Source organism: Entelurus aequoreus, linkage group LG15 (assembly GCF_033978785.1).
Source record: "Entelurus aequoreus isolate RoL-2023_Sb linkage group LG15, RoL_Eaeq_v1.1, whole genome shotgun sequence".
Classification (NCBI taxonomy): domain Eukaryota; kingdom Metazoa; phylum Chordata; class Actinopteri; order Syngnathiformes; family Syngnathidae; genus Entelurus; species Entelurus aequoreus.
The window spans coordinates 2,491,567-2,517,946 of record NC_084745.1 but is presented as its reverse complement, the minus strand read 5'-3'; the positions used below and the strand labels follow the sequence as shown (position 1 = coordinate 2,517,946).

Below are 26,380 nucleotides of genomic sequence, written 5' to 3'. Positions count from 1 at the left end.
GGATGTCAAGAGGCGGGAGGGGGAGCGAACTTGCAACCCTGCGGTTTCTGGCACGGCATCTTTACCCACTACGCCATACCGCCCCACATGGCAACAACTGTTTCTAAGGGAGGGGGGGTCGTAAACAGCCGCTGCTTTTGGTTACAAAACAGTTCAAAGAAAAGGTGCCTGGAGGGGACTCAGGCCCTGCTTCCTCTCCGCTTTGTAGATCTCGGGCCAAGACAAAATCTTCCTGTGGATTACAATACATCAAAGAAACTGACACCTTCATGTCGCTTCACATCCTACACAGTGGAGTTGTACACGCCTTTTGCTCGGTCGGATCAAAGACATATTTTGTCCTCTCGCCGGGAACTCATGGCAACACAAGGTTTTGTGATAACTTAGATACAATAGTACTGCTAGGATCCTGAAGAGAGTGTGGAAATATGACCATATCACACCAACTCTCAAATCCCTTCACTGGCTTCCTGTTCCACTCAGGATTGAACACAAAGTCTCCCTACTAACCCACCAGTGCCTCCATGGAAATGCCCCCCTCTACCTCAAAGAACTACTCACCCCCAAATCCTCCACACGACACCTCCGCTCCGGACAGGCTAACCTCCTCCAACCTCCGAGGACAAAGCTACAACAATGGGAGACCGGGCTTTCTGCTCCACCGCTCCCAGTCTGTGGAACACTCTCCCTGACCACCTGAGGGTACCACAGACTGTGGATGCTTTTAAAAAAGGCTTAAAAACCCTTCTTTTTAAAAAAAAGCCTTTTTTTAGATGTATGCATATATTATTATTATTATTATTACAATTGTTCTGACAGTAAGCATCTGTGCCAGGACCATAACGGGCCATTATGGTTGATCATCTGCGGGGTCAATAAAGGAGATTAGAGAAGCCACACCACTCAAAACTAACAATATGCGGGCTGTTTTTTGCAAAGCTAATACGGCGCCACCTGGCGTTTGAAGACTCGGGGCATCCAATCGATGGCAACTGGACTGTTTGGACATCCGTAGAATCGGGACCGGCGTTATTAGAAGTGGGCCGTTGTCCTTGGGGAGGCTGCTCGTATCCCGGCGGTTACCGAGTGGTATTTGCAACGGAGGCCTTCGCCGCCTGCCTGGCTTATTGCGATTGATCCATCATCGGCCTCGTCTGCGCTCCGGCGTGTCCTCAAAATGAGTTTACTCATGCAAGTTAATAAAGAAGGGGCGGATTACTGATTCATCAGGGGAAACTTTTGGGTTATCTGTGTGTGCTCTGGGTGGTTGGATTTATTCTACTATTAAGAATGTGTGCCATGCTCGTTTCAAAACACTGCTTTGCAAAATAAGAGCTATCCCAGAACTTTAGGCACAGAGGCCAAGATGCAGTTATTTTTAATTAATAGTATGCATGTTCGAAATTAATTAAAACCATAATTAATATGACCAATACAATGAATTTCATTAACACATGCTAATGTTTTCATCTATATTATTGTACACAATATGTTATGAATACATTATAATTGGTGAATAATTGTCAATATTTTTAAATGAAATTATATACATTATGTGGAGGGAAGCCGGTCCTGGCACACCCCGCTTCGCTGCAGGTCTGTAGGCCACGCCCCCCTCCACACATTATTTTTTATTTATATTTAATAAATTATTTGATTCAACTTTTTTCTATTATTACTGAGACTACGTGTATCCTGTTTGACATGGGTGTCCATTAGGGTTGTCCCGATACCAATATTTTGCTACCGGTACCAACATGTCTTTTGATACTTTTGGATACTTTTCTAAATAAATGGGGCCACAAAAAATGGCATTATTGGCTTTGTTTGAACAAAAAAAAATTAGAGTACGTTAAACACATGTTTATTATTGTAATTTAGTCCTTAAATAAAATAGCGAACATACTAGACAACTTGTCTTTTAGTAGTAAGTAAACAAACAAAGACTCCTAATTAGTCTATGCAGTAACATATTGTCTCATTTACACACCTATTATTTTGTACACATTATGAAGGACAAACTGTAAAAAGTGATTATTAATCTACTTGTTCATTTACTGTTAATATCTGCTTATTTTCAGTTTTAACATGTTCTATCTACACTTCTGTTCAAATGTAATAATCACTTATTGTTCTCTTCTTTGATACTTGACATTAGTTTTGGATGATACCACACATGTAGGTATCGATCCGATACCAAGTAGTTACAGGATCATACATTGGTCATATTCAAAGTCCTCATGTGTCCAGGGACGTATTTACTGAGTTTGATTTTGTAACGATAAAAAAATATTGACGTAATCATAGTAGTATCGACTAGATACGCTCTTGTACTTGGTATCATTACAATGGATGTCAGGTGTAGATCCACCAATGGCGTTTGTTTACATTGTGACGCCGGTGTGCTATTGTATCCTCCTACGGTGTGTAGTGAAGCATGTTTAGCTATTAGACTTTGGGAAGCTCATTCTAAAACCTTCATTCTTAGCCTAATTTAGCCATTCCTTTACCACTTTTGACGTGTGTTTGGGGTCATTGTCCTGTTGGAACACCCAACTGTGCCTAAGACCCAACCTCCGAGCTGATGATTTGAGGTTGTCCTGAAGAATTTGGAGGTTTTTCATTGTCCCATTTTCTCTCTGTAAAGCACCAGTTCCATTAGCCGCAATACAGGCCCAGAGCATAATACTACTACCACCATGCTTGACGGTAGGTATGGTGTTCCTGGGATTAAAGGCCTCACATGTCCTCCTCCAAACATATTGCTGGGTATTGTGGCCAAACAGCTCCATTTTTGTTTCATCTGACATCACATGGACAAAGATTAGACCTTCTGGAGGAAAGTTCCGTGGTCGCATGAAACAACATCCATGTCCTTCACAAGTGTATGTCAACTTTTGACCACGACTGTATGTATACGACATTGTTTATTATATGTCTGGACTTTCTAGACGGTTTAGGGCAGTGGTCACCAACCTTTTTGAAACCAAGAGCTACTTCTTGGGTAGTGATTAATGCGAAGGGCTACCAGTTTGATACACACTTAAATAAATTGCCAGAAATAGCCAATTTGCTCAAGTTACCTTTAACTCTATGTTATTATTAATAATTAATGATATTGACACTTAATTGAATGGTTTAAAAGAGGAGAAAACACGAAAAAAATGACAATTCAATTTTGAAACATAGTTTATCTTCAATTTCGACTCTTTAAAATTCAAAATTCAACCGAAAAAAAGAAGAGGAAAAACTAGCTAATTCAAATCTTTTTGAAAAAATTAAAAAAATAATTTATGGAACATCATTAGTAATTTTTCCTGATTAAGATTAATTTTAGAATTTTGATGACATGTTTTAAATAGGTTAAAATCCAATCTACACTTTGTTAGAATATATAACAAATTGGACCAAGCTATATTTCTAACAAAGACAAATTATTATTTCTTCTAGATTTTCCAGAACAACAATTTTAAAAGAAATTCAAAAGACTTTGAAATAAGATTTAAATTTGATTCTATAGATTTTCTAGATTTGCCAGAATATTTTTTTGGAATTTTAATCATAATAAGTTTGAAGAAATATTTCACAAATAGTCTTTGTCGAAAAAACAGAAGCTAAAATGAAGAACTAAATTAAAATGTATTTATTATTCTTTACAATAAAAAAAATAAATGTACTTGAACATTGATTTAAATTGTCAGGAAAGAAGAGGAAGGAATTTAAAAGGTAAAAAGGTATATGTGTTTAAAAATCCTAAAATCATTTTTAAGGTTGTATTTTTTCTCTAAAATTGTCTTTCTGAAAGTTATAAGAAGCAAAGTAAAAAAATTAATGAATTTATTTAAACAAGTGAAGACCAAGTTTTTAAAATATTTTCTTGGATTTTCAAATTCTATTTGAGTTTTGTCTCTCTTAGAATTAAAAATGTCGGGCAAAGCGAGACCAGCTTGCTAGTAAATAAATACAATTTAAAAAATAGAGGCAGCTCACTGGTAAGTGCTGCTATTTGAGCTATTTTTAGAACAGGCCAGCGGGCTACTCATCTGGTCCTTACGGGCTACCTGGTGCCCGCGGGCACCGCGTTGGTGACCCCTGGTTTAGGGTCTGTCAGACCTGGTTACTCTGTCCGTGTTGTGCAAGTTTAACTTTGGGTTGAACAACAACAACAGCTGGATTGAGCCATACCCATAAGTCCCGTTAATGATGATCACCTTGTGACGCATGTCGAGGGTGCGGCGGACGTCCTCTGCCATGCTAATGATCCACATCTGGCACCCGGCTGACCCAGGGACGCCTCGCCTCCTCTGGGCTACCTGGACACGGCCTTCCCCTGACCACCTCGGAGGCTATTTTTTACCATAATTACCCTTTTACCGCCCCGGCTCTTTGAATAAATTACGTGTAATGGAGCCCCTGTCTGTACACAGATCTTTACGTGCCCGGCCCTATGGTGAATAATGGCCGGGGCCGCTGCTCTAATTATACTATGAGCTCCTGTCTCTGGAATAACTGCCGCTGATTTATTCATGGAGTTTGCCATACCTCCCATTTAACACTTAATGGCAATGGATCTTCTCCAATTAGCCGTCCTTGCCCTTAATTGCCCAGAGGAACACTGCCGAGTGACCATGTTTTGCTTTCCAAAGTATTTCAGTGATTTCCATAGGGTTAGGGTTGGGTTAGGGTTAAGGCTAAGGGTTAGGGTTAGGGTTAGGGTTAGGGTTAAGCTAAGGCTTCCATTTCCAGCATGGAACTGTCATAGGATGCCACCTGTGCAGCAAATCCAGTCGTGAAACTCCCTCGCTCCTAAATATTCCAAAGTCAACTTTATTATAAGAAAATGGAAGAGTTTGGGAACAACAGCAACTCAGCCACCAAGTGGTAGGCCCCCGACAGAGAGGGGGTCAGCGGATGCTGAAGTGCGTAGTGTAAAGACTTTCTGCACAGTCAGTTGCTACAGACCTTCCAATTAGCCCACGCACAGTACGCAGAGAGCTCCATAAAATGGGTTTCCATGGCCGAGCAGCTGCATCTAAGCCATACATCACCAAGTCCAATGCAAAGCGTGGGATGCAGTGGTGTAAAGGACATCACCACTGGACTCTAGAGCAGTGGAGACGCCTTCTCTGGTGTGACGAATCAAGCTTTTCCTTCTGGCAATCTGATGGACCAGTCTGGGTTTGGAGGTTGCCAGGAGAACGCTACGTTACGGACTGCATTGTGTATAAGAAACAATTATGGTGTGGGGTTGTTTTTCAGGAGTTGGGATTGACCCCTTAGTTCCAGTGAAAGGAATCCTGGATGCTCCAGGATACCAAAACATTTTTGGACAATTCCATTCTCCCAACCTGGTGGGAACAGTTTGGAACAGGCCCCTAACTCTTCTAACATGACCGTGCACCAGTGCACAAAGCATGGATGACCGAGTCTGGTGTGGATGAACTTGACTGGCCTGCACAGAGTCCTCTGGGATGAATTGGAACGGAGACTGAGAGCCGGGGCCTTCTTGACTTTTGGATGAATGGTCGGAAATTCCTCTTAACACAGTCGGCAACCTTGTGGACAGCCTTCTCAGAAGAGTTGAAGCTCTAATAGCTGCAAAAGGTGGACCGACGTCATATTGAACCCTATGGTGTGAGTCAAGCCAAATACTTTTGACCAGGGGTCACCAACGCGGTGCCCGCGGGCACCAGGTAGCCCGTAAGGACCAGATGAGTAGCCCGCTGGCCTGTTCTAAAAATAGCTCAAATAGCAGCACTTACCAGTGAGCTGCCTCTATTTTTTAAATTGTATTTATTTACCAGCAAGCTGGTCTCGTTTTGCCCGACATTTTTAATTCTAAGAGAGACAAAACTCAAATAGAATTTGAAAATCCAAGAAAATATTTTAAAGACTTGGTCTTCACTTGTTTAAATAAATTCTTTTTTTTTTTACTTTGCTTCTTATAACTTTCAGAAAGACGATTTTAGAGAAAAAATACAACCTTAAAAATAATTTTAGGATTTTTAAACACATATACCTTTTTACCTTTTAAATTCCTTCCTCTTCTTTCCTGACAATTTAAATCAATGTTCAAGTAAATTAATTGTTTTTATTGTAAAGAATAATAAACACATTTTAATTTAATTCTTCATTTTAGCTTCTGTTTTTTCGACAAATAATATTTGTGAAATATTTCTTCAAACTTATTATGATTAAAATTCAAAAAAAATATTCTGGCAAATCTAGAAAATCTGTAGAATCAAATTGAAATCTTATTTCAAAGTCTTTTGAATTTCTTTTAAAATTTTTGTTCTGGAAAATCTAGAAGAAATAATAATTTGTCTTTGTTAGAAATATAGCTTGGTCCAATTTGTTATATATTCTAACAACGTGCAGATTGGATTTTAACCTATTTAAAACATGTCATCAAAATTCTAAAATTAATCTTAATCAGGAAAAATTACTAATGATGTTCCATAAATTATTTTTTTAATTTTTTCAAAAAGATTCGAATTAGCTAGTTTTTCTCTTCTTTTTTTCAGTTGAATTTTGAATTTTAAAGAGTCGAAATTGAATTTTTTTTTCGTGTTTTCTCCTCTTTTAAACCATTCAATTAAGTGTAAATATCATTAATTATTAATAATAACATAGAGTTAAAGGTAAATTGAGCAAATTGGCTATTTCTGGCAATTTATTTAAGTGTGTATCAAACTGGTAGCCCTTCGCATTAATCACTACCCAAGAAGTAGCTCTTGCTTTCAAAAAGGTTGGTGACCCCTGCTTTTGACCATATAGTGTGTTTTGCTTACCACTCCGTGTATCTCAGTGATTACCAGCGTGGAACTGTCATAGGATGCCACCTGTGCAACAAATACAGTCGGGAAATTCCCTCGCTCCAAAATATTACAAAATCAACCGTCGGCTTTATTATGAGAAAATGGAAGAATTTGGGAACAACAGCAACTCAGCCACCAAGTGAACAGTTTGGAGCGGGGCCCCCTTCCTCTTCCAACATGACCGTGCACCAGTGCACAAAGCAAAGCCCATAAATACATGGATGACCGAGTCTGGTGTGGATGCACTTGACTGGCTTGCACAGAGTCCTGACCTGAACGCCTTTGGGATGAACTGGAACGGAGACTGAGAGCCTTTTCTTTTGGAAGAATAGTCGGAAAGTCCTATAAACACACTCGGCAACCTTGTGGACAGCCTTCCCAGAAGAGTTGAAGCTCTAATAGCTGTAAAAGGTGGACCAACATATTGAACCCTATGGTGTGAGTCAAGGCATCCATCCATCCATCCATCTTCCTCCGCTTATCCGAGGTCGGGTCGCGGGGGCAGCAGCCTAAGCAGGGAAACCCAGACTTCCCTCTCCCCAGCCACTTCGTCCAGCTCCTCCCGGGGGATCCCGAGGCGTTCCCAGGCCAGCCGGGAGACATAGTCTTCCCAACGTGTCCTGGGTCTTCCCCGTGGCCTCCTACCGGTTGGACGTGCCCTAAACAGCATTCGGGTGGCATCCTGACCAGATGCCCGAACCACCTCATCTGGCTCCTCTCGATGTGGAGGAGCAGCGGCTTTACTTTGAGCTCCCCCCGGATGGCAGAGCTTCTCACCCTATCTCTAAGGGAGAGCCCCGCCACCCGGCGGAGGAAACTCATTTCGGCCGCCTGTACCCGTGACCTTGTCCTTTCGGTCGTAACCCAAAGCTCATGACCATAGGTGAGGATGGGAACGTAGATCGAGCGGTAAATTGAGAGCTTTGCCTTCCGGCTCAGCTCCTTCTTCACCACAACGGACCGATACAGAGTCCGCATTACTGAAGACGCCGCACCGATCCGCCTGTCGATCTCACGGTCCACTTTTCCCTCACTCGTGAACAAGACTCCGAGGTACTTGGACTCCTCCACTTGGGGCAGGGTCTCCTCCCCAACCCGGAGATGGCACTCCACCCTTTTCCGGGCGAGAACCATGGACTCGGACTTGGAGGTGCTGATTCTCATCCCAGTCGCTTCACACTCGGCTGCGAACCGATCCAGTGAGAGCTGAAGATCCTGGCCAGATGAAGCCATCGGGACCACGTCATCTGCAAAAAGCAGAGACCTAATCCTGCAGCCACCAAACCGGATCCCCTCAACGCCTTGACTGCGCCTAGAAATTCTGTCCATAAAAGTTATGAACAGAATGGGTGACAAAGGGCAGCCTTGGCGGAGTCCAACCCTCACTGGAAACGTGTCCGACTTACTGCCGGCGATGCGGACCAAGCTCTGGCACTGATCATACAGGGAGTGGACCGCCACAACCAGACAGTCCGATACCCCATACTCTCTGAGCACTCCCCACAGGACTTCCCGAGGGACACGGTCCAATGCCTTCTCCAAGTCCACAAAGCACATGTAGACTGGTTGGGCAAACTCCCATGCACCCTCAAGGACCCTGCCGAGAGTATAGAGCTGGTCCACAGTTCCACGACCAGGACGAAAACCACACTGTTCCTCCTGAATCCGAGGTTCGACTATCCGGCGCAGCCTCCTCTCCAGCACACCTGAATAGACCTTACCGGGAAGGCTGAGTCAAGGCAGTATAGTGCATTTTGCCTTCCACTCCGTGTATTTCAGTGCATTTTAATTTCTCCTCCAGGCCTGTTGGGAGTGGCCAACTCTTGTCGGTGTGCAATACGGGAATATATATTTTCATAGCCGTGAATAAGAGAGCATGGAGGATTCAGCGGGGAGATAGGAATCACATAATAGGCTGCAATACAGAGAGCTGTCCGTCAAACTCTCCCAGGAGAGTCGGGGCTTCTTCTGACGGAAACAAAGGCGGGTTCCAGCCAGCAATTGGACTTCGGGGCAAACCGTCTCTCTCTCTCTTCCGCTTGTCCGTCTTTGTCTCCGGACTCCTCTCTTCCGCTCGGCAGACTCGGGACAAAACAATAGCGGGAGCCGCTCGTGGCGGCGAATACCGAGTGGGAAGATAATTCCCAGTTTCCAAGTGCAGCAGATGTCGTTTTGGTTCCCTTGAAACCGTCGCAGTCTGTAGGGCTCAAGCTCGCAATCCTGTTGTGTGGAAAACACTCTCTGGCTTTCATGGCTGTGCTCCTAAACTGTTCTAAAAGCTCTGAAAAAGGAGCATTTATTTAAAGTAATTACAACATTCTGATGCTACTCGGTTTTTGTGACGTTGCATAAGCGCCCTTCGCCCGATTTGATGACTTCTTTTCACCAAATTGCAGGTTTTTATCAACCTGGTATATGATTACTTCAAAACTGACACGGTTAAAGGGAAACTGCACTTTTTGGGGGAATTTTGCCTATCGTTCACAATCATTATGCGAGACAAGAACACAAGTCTTTTTTTTTTGACGATTTTAAAGATAATAAAAAACACTTTATGGATGAAGGTAATAGGAGTCATTGTTGTTCCCTTCAAAGCCTCTAAAACTACTTAAAAACCCTCTATCAACGTTTTGTATACTCACTGCAAGTATACATATAATAATGTAGTAACAGACACCTTCATAACAATATGTAATATGTACAATATACACACTGCAAGTATATATATAATGTAGTAACAGACACCTTCATAACAATATGCAATATGTACAATATACACACTGCAAGTATATATATAATGTAGTAACAGACACCTTCATAACAATATGCAATATGTACAATATACACACTGCAAGTATATATATAATGTAGTAACAGACACCTTCATAACAATATGTAATATGTACAATATACACACTGCAAGTATATATATAATGTAGTAACAGACACCTTCATGACAATATGTAATATGTACAATATACACACTGCAAGTATATATATAATGTAGTAATAGACACCTTCATAACAATATGTAATATGTACAATATACACACTGCAAGTATATATATAATGTAGTAATAGACACCTTCATAACAATATGTAATATGTACAATATACACACTGCAAGTATATATATATATATATATATATATATATATATATATATATATATATATATATATATATATATATATATATATATATACATATATATATATATATATATATATATATATATATATATATATATATATATACATATATATATATACATATATATATATATATATATATATATATATATATATATATATATATATATATATATATATATATATATATATATATATATATATATATATATATATATATATATAATGTAGTAACAGACACCTTCATAACAATATGTAATATGTACAATATACACACTGCAAGTATATATATAATGTAGTAACAGACACCTTCATAACAATATGTAATATGTACAATATACACACTGCAAGTATATATATAATGTAGTAACAGACACCTTCATAAAAATATGTAATATGTACAGAATACACACTGCAAGTATATATATAATGTAGTAACAGACACCTTCTTAACAATATGTAATATATACAATATTCACCGTATTTTGGTCATTTTAATCATTTCCGGGACTGATTAATTCCGCACATTAATTTCTGTTTCCATAGCAACGCACGTCTGACTTCTGGCAACATGTGTCTTCCTACTTCTGGAATCAAACACGAGTGTTTTCTAATCATGGCAGACTTGGTAACAGACAACAAGGACGACTATTTTTGGACAAATGAGGATTTACAACATTATATTTTTTGAAGCTGAATGTACTGCTGCTTATAGAAGCGAGTATGAAGGAAGAGTGAGACGTATTCTCTTTTTATTGAGCATTTACACAACGTGACAACTTCACTGCTTTTGGAGTTTCGTGCTTCAACACATACAAAAATGCAGCGAATTGTTGATGTGTACGCCAACATATGACCGGGACACTCTTCCCAGTCTTAGCTGCTACCAAGAGACCTTCGGGGTCACGTGGGAGTCCTATAAGTGTGCTACATAGCCTGAGTTATTTCCTGCCATCCCCACGATCTATAGATCCGCTGCCAGAGAAGTCAAATAGGCTAAAAAAGGTCAGCTGCTATCCGTTGCATTCTGGTTACCAGGCTGGTAAATGCACTGTCGTGGTTTTCATCCTCCGTTTCATCAATGCTAGTAAACACGTCCAATTACGGGAGAGCCAGAGTCCGATTGGGAGAGCCAGAGTCCAAAATAAATGAGCAATCCTATAATGCTGCATCGGTAAAGCTTACAGATTCACCAGTCCTGCAGATATGGAGGTGTGGTTAGGTGTGTTGTTGGGGGTTGGTATATTTTTATAAGACTTAGTCACATATCACGTTTAGTAACACTCTCGCATTCCAAACTAACATTTTTAAGGCTTTAAAAAAAAGGCTTAAAAACCCTTCTTTTTTTTTTTTTTTTTAAAAAGCCTTTTTTTAGATTTTTTTTATTTTTATTATATTTTTATTTTATTTTTTTTTTGATCAAGGGTGATGGGTCAAATGCAGGGAATAATTTCTCTGCATTCTCTGCATCGCTCTCCCTGACCACCTGAGGGCACCACAGACTGTGGATGCTTTTTAAAAAAGGCTTAAAAACCCTTGTTTTTTTTGTTTTTTTTAAAAAAGCCTTTTTTTAGATTTATGCGTGCTAGTTCTAGTTTTTATTTGTATTTATTTTTATTATCTTTTTATTTTTATTTTTTTTTATCAAGGGTGATGGGTCAAATGCAGGGAATAATTTCTCTGCATTCTCTGCATCGCTCTCCCTGACCACCTGAGGGCACCACAGACTGTGGATGCTTTTTAAAAAAGGCTTAAAAACCCTTGTTTTAAAAAAAAAGAAAAAAAAAAGCCTTTTTTTAGATTTATGCGTGCTAGTTCTAGTTTTTATTTTTATTTATTTTTATTATCTTTTTATTTATTTATTTTTTGATCAAGGGTGATGGGTCAAATGCAGGGAATAATTCTTCTGCATGCTCTGCATCGCTCTCCCTGACCACATGAGGGCAACACAGACTGTGAATGCTTTTTAAAAAAGGCTTAAAAACTCTTGTTTTTTTTTAAAAAAAGCCTTTTTTTAGATTTATGCGTGATAGTTCTATTTTTTATTTTTATTATCTTTTTATTCATTTATTTTTTGATCAAGGTTGATGGGTCAAATGCAGAGAATAATTCCTCTGCATTCTCTGCATCGCTCTCCCTGACCACCTGAGGGTACCACAGACTGTGGATGCTTTTAAAAAAAGGCTTAAAAACCCTCCTTTAAAAAAAAAAAAAAAAGCCTTTTTTTAGATATATGCGTGCTAGTTCTAGTTTTTATTTGTATTTATTTTTATTATCTTTTTATTTATTTATTTTTTGATCAAGGGTGATGGGTCAAATGCAGAGAATAATTTCTCTGCATTCTCTGCATCGCTCTCCCTGACCACCTGAAGGCACCACAGACTGTGGATGCTTTTTAAAAAAGGCTTAAAAACCCTTTTTTAGATATATGCGTGCTAGTTCTATTTTTTATTTGTATTATCTTTTTATGTATTTATTTTTTGATCAAGGGTGATGGGTCAAATGCAGAGAATAATTTCTCTGCATTCTCTGCATCGCTCTCCCTGACCACCTGAGGGCACCACAGACTGTGGATGCTTTTAAAAAAAGGCTTAAAAACCCTTCTTTTAAAAAAAAAAAAAAAAAGCCTTTTTTTAGATATATGCGTGCTAGTTCTAGTTTTTATTTGTATTTATTTTTATTATCTTTTTATTTATTTATTTTTTGATCAAGGGTGATGGGTCAAATGCAGAGAATAATTTCTCTGCATTCTCTGCATCGCTCTCCCTGACCACCTGAGGGCACCCCAGACTGTGGATGCTTTTAAAAAAAGGCTGAAAAACCCTTTTTTAGATATATGCGTGCTAGTTCTATTTTTTATTTTTATTATCTTTGTATTTATTTATTTTTTGATCAAGGGTGATGGGTCAAATGCAGGGAATAATTTATCTGCATTCTCTGCATCGCTCTCCCTGACCACCTGAGGGCACCACAGACTGTGGATGCTTTTTAAAAAAGGCTTAAAAACCCTTGTTTTTAAAAAAAAAAATAAATAGCCTTTTTTTAGATTTATGCGTGCTAGTTCTAGTTTTTATTTTTATTTATTTTTATTATCTTTTTATTTATTTATTTTTTGATCAAGGGTGATGGGTCAAATGCAAGGCAAGGCAAGGCAAGGCAACTTTATTTGTATAGCGCTTTTCATACACAAGGCAGACTCAAAGTGCTTCACAGACAACAAAGTGAAATGAAAGAAAATAAAAGCAAAATTAAAATGCAGACAATAAAAATAAAAACAGTGCAGACGTTAAAAGTTAAAAGATTAAAAGATTTAGCTGAAAGCTAAGGTGAACATAAAAGTCTTCAGTCTAGTTTTAAAAGTAGTGAGAGTTGGGGAGAGTCTGACATCTTCAGGAAGTTTATTCCAGCTATGTGTTGCATAGTGACTGAATGATGATCTCCCTTGATTTGAGTTTACTCTTGGAACCGCTAACAGATTGGTCTCAGAAGATCTTAGTGATCTAGAGGGCGTATATAGTGGGAGCATATCAGTGATATACTTGGGCCCTAGACCATGTAGTGATTTATATGTGAGCAGGAGGATTTTGAAATCTATTCTCTGATGTACAGGGAGCCAATGTAAGGATTTAAGAATTGGTGTAATGTGCTCACATTTTTTGGTCTTTGTTAGAACTCTAGCAGCAGCGTTCTGAACAAGCTGTAGCTGCCTGACAGTTTTTTTGGGAAGACCTGCAAGGAGACCATTACAATAGTCTAGCCTACTGGTAATAAAGGCATGTACAAGTTTTTCTAAGTCTTGAGCTGACATGAGCCCTCTAAGTCTTTTTACATTTTTGAGGTGATAGTAGGCCGATTTTGTTACTGATTTGATGTGACTGTCGAAATGTAAATCAGAATCTAAAATAACCCCAAGATTTCTGGCTTTATTTGAGGTTTTCAGGGACAGTGATTGAAGGTGTTGGATGACTTTAAACCTTTCTTTTTTAGCACCAAAAACAATGATCTCAGTTTTATCTTCATTTAGTTGTAGGAAATTTTGGCACATCCAGTGTTTGACTTGCTCAATGCACTGGCACAGAACATCTATGGGGCGATAGTCATTTGGTGATAGCGCTACATAGATTTGGGTGTCATCGGCATAGCAATGATGGTCAATGTTATTATTTTGCATGATTTGTCCTAGTGGGAGCATATAGATGTTAAATAAAGTCGGCCCCAAGATTGAACCTTGGGGGACTCCACACGTTACGTTGGTTGGTTCTGATACAAAGTCACCAATGGAAACAAAATAGTTCCTATCTTGTAGATATGACTTGAACCAGCTTAAAACTGTGCCTGAGATCCCCACCCAGTTTTCCAACCTGTCCAAAAGTATTGAGTGGTCGACAGTGTCAAATGCAGCACTGAGGTCCAAAAGCATTAATACTGAAGTTTTGCCAGAGTCTGTGTTTAGACGGATGTCATTTATAACTTTAAGAAGGGCCGTCTCTGTGCTATGAAGAGGTCGAAATCCTGACTGGAAGTTGTTGTGGCAGCCAGTAGAAGCCAAGAAGTGATTTAGTTGCAGGGAATAATTCTTCTGCATGCTCTGCATCGCTCTCCCTGACCACATGAGGGCAACACAGACTGTGAATGCTTTTTAAAAAAGGCTTAAAAACTCTTGTTTTTTTTTAAAAAAAAGCCTTTTTTTAGATTTATGCGTGATAGTTCTATTTTTTATTTTTATTATCTTTTTATTCATTTATTTTTAGATCAAGGTTGATGGGTCAAATGCAGAGAATAATTCCTCTGCATTCTCTGCATCGCTCTCCCTGACCACCTGAGGGTACCACAGACTGTGGATGCTTTTAAAAAAAAGCTTAAAAACCCTTCTTTTTTTATTTTTAAAAAAGCCTTTTTTTAGATATATGCGTGCTAGTTCTAGCTTTTATTTTTATTAATTTTTATTATCTTTTTATTTATTTATTTTTTGATCAAGGGTGATGGGTCAAATGCAGAGAATAATTTATCTGCATTCTCTGCATCGCTCTCCCTGACCACCTGAAATCACCACAGACTGTGGATGCTCTTAAAAAAAGGCTTGAAAACCCTTCTTCTTCTTTTTTTTAAAAAAAAAAGCCTTTTTTTAGATATATGCGTGCTAGTTCTATTTTTTGTTTTTATTATCTTTTTATTTATTTATTTTTTGATCAAGGGTGATGGGTCAAATGCAGAGAATAATTTCTCTGCATTCTCTGCATCGCTCTCCCTGACCACCTGAGGGCACCACAGACTGTGGATGCTTTTTAAAAAAGGCTTAAAAACCCTTGTTTTGTTTTTTTTTAAAAAGCCTTTTTTTAGATTTATGCGTGCTAGTTCTAGTTTTTATTTTTATTTATTTTTATTACCTTTTTATTTATTTATTTTTTGATCAAGGGTGATGGGTCAAATGCAGAGAATACTTCCTCTGCATTCTCCCTGACGACCTGAGGGCACCACAGACTGTGAATGCTTTTAAAAAAGGCTTAAAAACCCTTATTTTTAAATATATGCGTGCTAGTTCTATTTTTTTATTTTTATTATCTTTTTATTTATTTATTTTTTGATCAAGGGTGATGCATATAATAATTTCATGTGTGACAATCATTGGTACTTTATCAATGAAACATATGAAGTCAACTGGTGTTTAACACTCTACTTGTACTTTAAGAGAGATTTTGAGGCCCCTAAAGTAATTGAAATAGCAGTAATATGTATTACTGAGTATTTCCTTCTGCAGAGGACATGGACTCCACCTTAATACGCACCTTGCTTGGAGCTGAATGGAGGCAACAGCCGCAGAAAGTAGACAGGAAATCAACCGCTCTGTTTGCTCGCCAACTGGCAGCTAATGTCAGACCTGCGGGGAACTGACGGTTGTGCCCTTACAAAATGAAATACCAATACTGTTGTTGGGCTCCACTTACAGCGCCGAAACAAACGCCCGAATATTGGCAACATGATTACGGCTTTCCGTGCCACTGCTCAGTTTACAGTCCGTCCACACAAAATACTTTGTTGCCATTGAATGACTAAAACATATAAAATAGCCTATTATATTAATTTAAAAAAATAATCATTATTTAACACAAATTGTATGTATTCTAAAATATTATAAGTCATTAAACAGTGCCACATGCACTTAAATCAATCCATTCATTTACATGTTGAATAAAAAACAATATTGATATTGTTATCAGGCACGTTTCCTCAACAGTTCTTTGTTATTCTCTGTGAAAAGCAGGTGCTTATCATGTCTCTTAAACCAGGGGTCGGCAACCCAATATGTTGAAACCAAAAATACACAAAACAAATCTGTCTGGGGCAGCAACAAAATGTAAAGTCTTATATAAGTGTTATAATGAAGGCAACACATGATGTAAGTGTCTATATTAGCCTACTATCAAAATGACTTTAAAAGTCTTATATAAGTGTTATAATGAAGGCAACACATGATGTAAGTGTCTATATTAGCCTACTACCAAAATGACTTTAAAAGTCTTATATAAGTGTTATAATGAAGACAACACATGATGTAAGTGTCTATATTAGCGATATTAGCCTACTATCAAAATGACTTTAAAAGTCTTATATGAGTGTTATAATGAAGACAACACATGATGTAAGTGTCTATATTAGCGATATTAGCCTACTATCAAAATGACTTTAAAAATCTTATATAAGAGTTATAATGAAGACAACACATGATGCACGTGTCTATATTAGCCTACTATCAAAATGACTTTAAAAGTCTTATATAAGTGTTATAATGAAGACAACACATGATGTAAGTGTCTATATTAGCGATATTAGCCTACTATCAAAATGACTTTAAAAGTCTTATATGAGTGTTATAATGAAGACAACACATGATGTAAGTGTCTATATTAGCGATATTAGCCTACTATCAAAATGACTTTAAAAATCTTATATAAGAGTTATAATGAAGACAACACATGATGTAAGTGTCTATATTAGTTATATTAGCCTACTATCAAAATGACTTTAAAAGTCTTATATAAGTGTTATAATGAAGACAACACATGATGTAAGTGTCTATATTAGCCTACTATCAAAATGACTTTAAAAGTCTTATATAAGTGTTATAATGAAGACAACACATGATGTAAGTGTCTATGTTAGCTATATTAGCCTACTATCAAAATGACTTTAAAAGTCTTATATAAGTGTTATAATGAAGACAACACATGATGTAAGTGTCTATATTAGCCTACTATCAAAATGACTTTAAAAGTCTTATATAAGTGTTATAATGAAGACAACACATGATATAAGTGTCTATATTAGCTTTAATAGCCTACTATCAAAATGACTTTAAAAGTCTTATATAAGTGTTATAATGAAGACACCACATGATGTAAGTGTCTATATTAGTTATATTAGCCTACTATCAAAATGACTTTAAAAGTCTTATATGAGTGTTGTAATGAAGACAACACATGATGTAAGTGTCTATATTAGCCTACTATCAAAATGACTTTAAAAGTCTTATATAAGTGTTATAATGAAGACAACACATGATGTAAGTGTCTATATTAGCTATATCAGCCTACTATCAAAATGGCTTTAAAAGTCTTATATAAGTGTTATAATGAAGACAACACATGATGTAAGTGTCTATATTAGCCTACTATCAAAATGACTTCAAAAGTCTTGTATAAGTGTTATAATGAAGACAACTAATGATGTAAGTGTCTATATTAGCTGTAATAGCCTACTATCAAAATGACTATGTGTCGCAGGCTGAATATGACTAAATAAATAGAGCTAAAAATAAATAGGACTAAAAGACGCCACTCTTTTATTCTACATGTTTGGAGTTAATTAAATAAATTAAGTAGCACTTTTATTCTGACAGTCCTAAATGTGAAGGTTGACTGTGATTGGTTATAAAACGCTTAGTTAGTCATCGTCTCTTGTGTCATTGTTTGTGTCTTCAGGACATCCCGTGGGACCGACGCTGGGCCTCAAAAAGTCCAGTTCCCTGGAAAGCCTCCACACCGCTGTTGCCGCGGCGACGCGGAGCGCCGAGATCAACGTCAACCGGCCGCGCTCGCGGATCATCCGAGGCCGGGGCTGCAACGAGAGCTTCAGGGCGGCCATCGACAAGTCGTACGACAAACCTCACGTCCAACCGGAGGAAGGCGCCAGCATGGAGACATGTGAGTACTTCACACTTGACGCGAGGCCAAATACAATTCAATTTAATTAACTGATTTTTACACTCAGTGCGGGGAAATAACCACGCTATTAAACACTTTTATTGCTAAATTCTACGAAACGTTGAATAATTCTCCACTCGCGACTTTCTGTTGGGTTGCATTGGGAGTCGGCAACCTGCGGCTCTTTAGCGCCGCCCTAGTGTCTCCCTGGAGCTTTTGCAAAAATGTATGAAAATGGAAAAATATATTTTTAGTTTGAATATGGTTTGTGTAGGACAAGGGTGGGCAATTAATTTTTACCGGGGCCCGCATGAGCAACCCGAGCACTGCTGGAGGGCCACACAGATAATATTTCAATTAAATTTTGCTCAAATTATTTTTGATATACCGTAAGATAAATAATAATAATAATAATAATAATAATTTCATTTAACCTAACTTAACTTTATACAAAAGCAGATTGCTTTTGATGGTTTTATTTTTAACACTGTCTTAAACAACACTTCCTGAAGTATAATACAATGCAAAAATGTCAATTTCTGTCACTTTGTCCTGCATCCTCTTTAAAAGTCCAACATTTTTCCCCGTCAGATTTGGACAACCATCTCTTCTTGAAAAAATAAAAAATAAAATTTATGGAACATCATTAGTCATTTTTCCTGACTAAGATTAATTTTAGAATTTTGATGACATGTTTTAAATAGGTTAAAATACAATCTGCACTTTGTTAGAATATATAACAAATTGGACCAAGCTATATTTCTAACAAAGACAAATCATTATTTCTTCTAGATTTTCCAGAACAAAAATTTTAAAAGAAATTCAAAAGACTTTGAAATAAGATTTAAATTTGATTCTACAGATTTTCTAGATTTACCAGAATAATTTTAATCATAATCAATTTGAAGAAATATTTCACAAATATTCTTCGTCGAAAAAACAGAAGCTAAAATGAAGAATTAAATTCAAATGTATTTATTATTCTTTACAATAAAAAACATAAATTTACTTGAACATTGATTTCAATTGTCAGGAAAGAAGAGGAAGGAATTTAAAAGGTAAAAAGGTATATGTGTTTAAAAATCCTAAAATCATTTTTAAGGTTGTATTTTTTCTCTAAAATTGTCTTTCTGAAAGTTATAAGAAGCAAAGTAAAAAAAAATAATGAATTTATTTAAACAAGTGAAGACCAAGTCTTTAAAATATTTTCTTGGATTTTCAAATTATATTTGAGTTTTGTCTCTCTTAGAATTAAAAATGTCGGGCAAAGCGAGACCAGCTTGCTAGTAAATAAATAAAATTTAAAAAATAGAGGCAGCTCACTGGTAAGTGCTGCTATTTGAGCTATTTTTAGAACAGGCCAGCGGGCTACTCATCTGGTCCTTACGGGCTACTTGGTGCCCGCAGGCACCGCGTTGGTGACCCCTGACCTATGTGAACAAGTCATTACCTGTGGTTGTCTCTTTAATTGACTGCATGGCTGCCAGCTCCTCCGTGATTTGAAAGTCTGCAGTTATCCCACGTAAGAAGATGAGCAGCTGGGCGGTGTCACGTACATCGCAGCTCTCATCCAAAGCCAAAAAACAGTCAAAGTCGGCCGTTCTGTTCTTCAGCTGAAGCTCCAAGTTTCCAGCGATGGTCTCAACCCGCCTCGTTACAGTGCGTCGGGAGAGTGACACGTTCTCAAATGCGTCCCTCTTCTACGGGCATATCAGTGCAACAGAGTCCTATAAGCACTCCTTAATTAACTCTCCGTCAGAAAACGCCTTACTTTTTCTAGCGATTTTGTGAGAAATGACAAAACTTGTCCTGACAGCTGCATCTCTGGGGGCACTTTAGTTGGGTTGCATTGGGGGTCGGCAACCTGCGGCTCTTTAGCGCCGCCCTAGTGGCTCCCTGGAGCTTCTGCAAAAATGTATGAACATGGAAAATACATTTTTAGTTTGAATATGGTTTGTGTAGGACAAGGGTGGGCAATTAATTTTTACCGGGGGCCGCATGAGCAACCCGAGCACTGCTGGAGGGCCACACCGACAACATTTCAATTAAATTTTGCTCAAATTATTTTTGATACTTGTCCAGGGTGTACCCCGCCTTCCGCACGATTGTAGCTGAGATAGGCTCCAGCGCCCCCCGCGACCCCGAAGGGAACAAGCGGTAGAAAATGGATGGATGGATGGATACCGTAAGATTAATAATAATAATAATAATAATTTCATTTAACCTAAATTAACTTTATACAAAAGCAGATTGCTTTTGATGCTTTTATTTTTAACACTGTCTTAAACAACACTTCCTGATTGATAATACAATGCAAAAATGTCAATTTCTGTCACTTTATCCTGCATCCTCTTTAAAAGTCCAACATTTTTCCCCGTCAGATTTGGACAACCATCTGTTGTCACACCTGCCAGCTTGTCCCATTTCAGTCCTAACATGTCCAAACATGCATTTACCTATGTCAGGGGTCACCAACCTTTTTGAAAGCAAGAGCTAATTCTTGGGTACTGATTAATGCGAAGGGCTACCAGTTTGATACACACTTAAATAAATTGCCAGAAATAGCCAATTTGCTCAATTTACCTTTAACTCTATGTTATTATTTAATAATAAATGATATTTACACTTAATTTAAAGGTTTAAAAGAGTAGAAAACACGAAAAAAATGACAATCAAATTTTGAAACATAGTTTATCTTCAATTTCGACTCTTTAAAATTCAAAATTCAACCGAAAAAAAGAAGAGAAAAACTAGCTAATTTGAATCTTCTTGAAAAAATAAAAAATAAAATTTATGGAACATCATTAGTCATTTTTCCTGACTAAGATTAATTTTAGAATTTTGATGACATGTTTTAAATAGGTTAAAATACAATCTGCACTTTGTTAGAATATATAACAAATTGGACCAAGCTATATTTCTAACAAAGACAAATCATTATTTCTTCTAGATTTTCCAGAACAAAAATTTTAAAAGAAATTCAAAAGACTTTGAAATAAGATTTAAATTTGATTGTACAGATTTTCTAGATTTGCCAGAATAATTTTAATCATAATCAATTTGAAGAAATATTTCACAAATATTCTTTGTCGAAAAAACAGAAGCTAAAATGAAGAATTATATTAAAATGTATTTATTATTCTTTACAATAAAAAAATACATTTACTTGAACATTGATTTAAATTGTCAGGAAAGAAGAGGAAGGAATTTAAAAGGTAAAAAGGTATATGTGTTTAAAAATCCTAAAATCATTTTTAAGGTTGTATTTTTTCTCTAAAATTGTCTTTCTGAAAGTTATAAGAAGCAAAATAAAAAAAAATAATGAATTTATTTAAACAAGTGAAGACCAAGTCTTTAAAATATTTTCTTGGATTTTCAAATTCTATTTGAGTTTTGTCTCTCTTAGAATTAAAAATTTCGAGCAAAGCGAGACCAGCTTGCTAGTAAATAAATACAATTTAAAAAATAGAGGCAGCTCACTGGTAAGTGCTGCTATTTGAGCTATTTTTAGAACAGGCCAGCGGGCTACTCATCTGGTCCTTACGGGCTACTTGGTGCCCACGGGCACCGCGTTGGTGACCCCTGACCTATGTGAACAAGTCATTACCTGTGGTTGTCTCTTTAATTGACTGCATGGCTGCCAGCTCCTCCGCGATTTGAAAGTCTGCAGTTATCCCACGTAAGAAGATGAGCAGCTGGGCGGTGTCACGTACATCGCAGCTCTCATCCAAAGCCAGCGAAAAACAGTCAAAGTCTGCCGTTCTGTTCTTCAGCTGAAGCTCCAAGTTTCCAGCGATGGTCTCAACCCGCCTCGTTACAGTGCGTCGGGAGAGTGACACGTTCTCAAATGCGCCCCTCTTCTCCGGGCATATCAGTGCAACAGAGTCCAACAAGCACTCCTTAATAAACTCTCCGTCAGAAAACGCCTTACTTTTTCTGGCGATTTTGTGAGAAATGACGAAACTTGTCCCGACAGCTGCATCTCTGGGGGCTGTAGAATGCCCAGGTCGGGTGTAGGAGGACGAACATGACACAAACCTTCCTAATTGTTAGAAAAATCTCAATGTTTGTATTAAACGTGCTTCACTGATGAGAGGTTTTGTCCTACTAACTTTGGCGGTCCTTGAACTCACCGTAGTTTGTTTACATGTACAACTTTCTCCGACGCTGCCACAGAAAGACGTGATCTATGCCACTCCTTCTTTGTCTCGTTTTGTCCACCGAACCTTTTATGCTGTGCGTGAATGCACAAAGGCGAACTTTGTTGATGTTAATTGAAGACAATAATTGGTGCTAACATGCTATTTAGGCTAGCTGTATGTCCATATTGCATCATTATGCCTTTTTGTAGGTATTTTTGAGATAATTTAATTTCCTTTACTTACAGTATGTCCTCTGTGTATTTCATTTAGATTTGCATGTCTCATGACACATTATCTGTATGCAATGTTGGCTGCATTTCTGTTGTTCCAGACCACAGCAAACGTTACCCAGCTTGCAAAGAATGACTTTTAAAGTCATTTTGATAGTAGGCTAATATAGACACTTACATCATGTGTTGTCTTCATTATAACACTTATATAAGACTTTTAAAGTCATTTTGATAGTAGTCTAATATAGCTAATATAGACACTTACATCATGTGTTGTCTTCATTATAACACTTATATAAGACTTTTAAAGTCATTTTGATAGTAGTCTAATATAGCTAATATAGACACTTACATCATGTGTTGCCCTCATTATAACACTTATATAAGACGTTTAAAGTCATTTTGATAGTAGGCTAATATAGCAAATATAGACACTTACATCATGTGTTGCCTTCATTATAACACTTATATAAGACTTTCAAAGTCATTTTGATAGTAGTCTAATATAGCTAATATAGACACTTACATCATGTGTTGCCCTCATTATAACACTTATATAAGACGTTTAAAGTCATTTTGATAGTAGGCTAATATAGCAAATATAGACACTTACATCATGTGTTGTCTTCATTATAACACTTATATGAGACTTTTAAAGCCATTTTGATAGTAGGCTAATATAGACACTTACATCATGTGTTGTCTTCATTATAACACTTATATAAGACTTTAAAAGTCATTTTGATAGTAGGCTAGTATAGCTAATATAGACACTTACATCATGTGTTGCCCTCATTATAACACTTATATAAGACTTTTAAAGTCATTTTGATAATAGGCTAATATAGCTAATATAGACACTTACATCATTAGTTGTCTTCATTATAACACTTATATAAGACTTTTAAAGTCATTTTGATAGTAGGCTAATATAACTAATATAGACACTTGCATCATGTGTTGTCTTCATTATAACACTTATATAAGACTTTTAAAGCCATTTTGATAGTAGGCTAATATAGACACTTACATCATGTGTTGCCCTCATTATAACACTTATATAAGACTTTTAAAGTCATTTTGATAGTAGGCTAATATAGCTAATATAGACACTTACATCATGTGTTGTCTTCATTATAACACTTATATAAGACTTTTAAAGCCATTTTGATAGTAGGCTAATATAACTAATATAGACACTTGCATCATGTGTTGTTGTCTTCATTATAACACTTATATAAGACTTTTAAAGCCATTTTGATAGTAGGCTAATATAACTAATATAGACACTTGCATCATGTGTTGTCTTCATTATAACACTTATATAGACTTTTAAAGTCATTTTGATAGTAGGCTAATATAGACACTTACATCATGTGTTGTCTTCATTATAACACTTATATAAGACTTTTAAAGTCATTTTGATAGTAGTCTAATATAGCTAATATAGACACTTACATCATGTGTTGCCCTCATTATAACACTTATATAAGACGTTAAAAGTAATTTTGATAGTAGGCTAATACAGCAAATATAGACACTTACATCATGTGTTGCCTTCATTATAACACTTATATAAGACTTTCAAAGTCATTTTGATAGTAGACTAATATAGCTAATATAGACACTTACATCATGTGTTGTCTTCATTATAACACTTATATGAGACTTTCAAAGTCATTTTGATAGTAGGCTAATATAACTAATATAGACACTTGCATCATGTGTTGTCTTCATTATAACACTTATATAGACTTTTAAAGTCATTTTGATAGTAGGCTAATATAGACACTTACATCATGTGTTGTCTTCATTATAACACTTATATAAGACATTTAAAGTCATTTAGATAGTAGGCTAATATAGCTAATATAGACACTTGCATCATGTGTTGCCTTCATTATAACACTTATATAAGACTTTTAAAGTCATTTAGATAGTAGGCTAATATAGCTAATATAGACACTTACATCATGTGTTGTCTTCATTATAACACTTATATAAGACATTTAAAGTCATTTAGATAGTAGGCTAATATAGCTAATATAGACACTTGCATCATGTGTTGCCTTCATTATAACACTTATATAAGACTTTTAAAGTCATTTAGATAGTAGGCTAATATAGCTAATATAGACACTTGCATCATGTGTTGCCTTCATTATAACACTTATATAAGACTTTTAAACTCATTTTGATAGTAGGCTAATATAGACACTTACATCATGTGTTGCCTTCATTATAACACTTATATAAGACTTTTAAAGTCATTTAGATAGTAGGCTAACATAGACACTTACATCATGTGTTGCCTTCATTATAACACTTGTATATGGCTCTTTCAACATTTTTGGGGTTAGATGGTTAAGAACAGGTGGCTCGGCAGGTAGAACAGCCATCAAGGGTTGATGGTTCGATTCCAGCTTCTGCCATTGTGCCCTTGGGCAGGACAGTACATCATTATTACCCTCTGGGTTGCCCACTTAGGGAAGATCTTCTTCTTAGTATTTCCAGTATTCTAATTGACTTGTGCTTTGTTTCATGCAGGCCGTTCATTTCACTCCACTGGAACTTGTGTCTCCTAACTGCTCAGCACGTCCTCGTTTCGCGTGAAATAACTTATTTAGTAATACAATCTATTATCCATGTCCTCTCTTAAAGCATGTTTTGTCCAGTACGCCGGCGTTGTCAAGTCATTTAGCGTAATGTAGGCTAACAGTACAACGTGTCTTCTCAGTCCTCAGAGAATGTGGGCATTCCAAAGTAAACTAGGTCACAAATAAGTGTCTTGGTTACACGCTCATTAATATTTAGGCAGGTTCACGCTGAGTGAAATTGTCAGACTGTGGCGACATGTTTTCCTCGGGGCTTCCGTACTCTTAAAGGGGAACTGCACTTGTTATTGCATTTTGATACTATAGTCCTCTCGATGTTTTTTGTCACGACGGGGTTGCAGCCATTCTGCAGCCATTCTGTCCACTCTGGACAAGACTTGCAGGTAGGAACATGATTTAATTCTCAAAAAAAAAAATCAAAGCACCACCAAGAACAGAAAACAAGACGAAAGAAACACCTGCCAATCGCACTTGAAGCTAAACTTAGCATAGGCTAGGAGACGAGCAAAACGTACGCGACGAGAGTAAGAAGCAAACAAAGAAGCCCGGACGAGTGTGGCGAGAGAGGTGAATAAATAGCTCTCTGATAATAATAATACTAGATTTTATTTGTAAAAAGCACTTCATATTGAGTAAACAATCTCAAAGTGCTACAGTGTATTAAAAATAAATAAATAAATAAAAAGATAATAAAGACATAAATTAAAATAAAAACTAGAACAGCCAAGTAGCTATAACTAGTATGTATATATCTAAAAAAAACGGCTTTTCTTTTTTAAAAAGAAGGGTTTTTAAGCCTTTTTTTAAAAGCATCCACAGTCTGTGGTGCCCTCAGGAGGTCAGGGAGAGCGTTCCACAGACTGGGAGCGGCGGAGCAGAAAGCCCGGTCTCCCATTGTTCGTAGCTTTGTCCTCTGAGGTTGGAGGAGGTTAGCCTGTGGTCGAATACAGGTGAGCGTGCCGACCACTAACCAGAGGCCGGTGAACCAAATGAAAACCCCATAGAAACCAAAACAAACCCAGAGGTGCACAAAGCAGGAACTAAGGGAGTCCAAAAATAACAGAACATAACAAAAACATGATCCGGGCCACGGGTCATGACACTTTTAATTCATTATTTATTTGGATACAATTTATAATACTACATTTTTGTTTGTTATTCAAGACAGAAGTTTGCACTTTATCGACCTCAATGTTGGAGATTATTTGCATGCAAAATGTGC

The 26,380-nt window shown here is 37.1% G+C and overlaps 1 protein-coding gene across 1 annotated transcript in view; it reads left to right on the top strand.

Moving 5' to 3' along the window:
• Positions 1-26,380, top strand: part of LOC133629694 (partitioning defective 3 homolog) — a 799,726-nt gene that overhangs the window by 473,601 nt on the left and 299,745 nt on the right. The window contains exon 18 of the mRNA XM_062020594.1: positions 17,950-18,171. Within this exon, the coding sequence (XP_061876578.1) occupies positions 17,950-18,171 (222 nt within the window). The remainder of the gene's footprint in view (positions 1-17,949; positions 18,172-26,380) is intronic.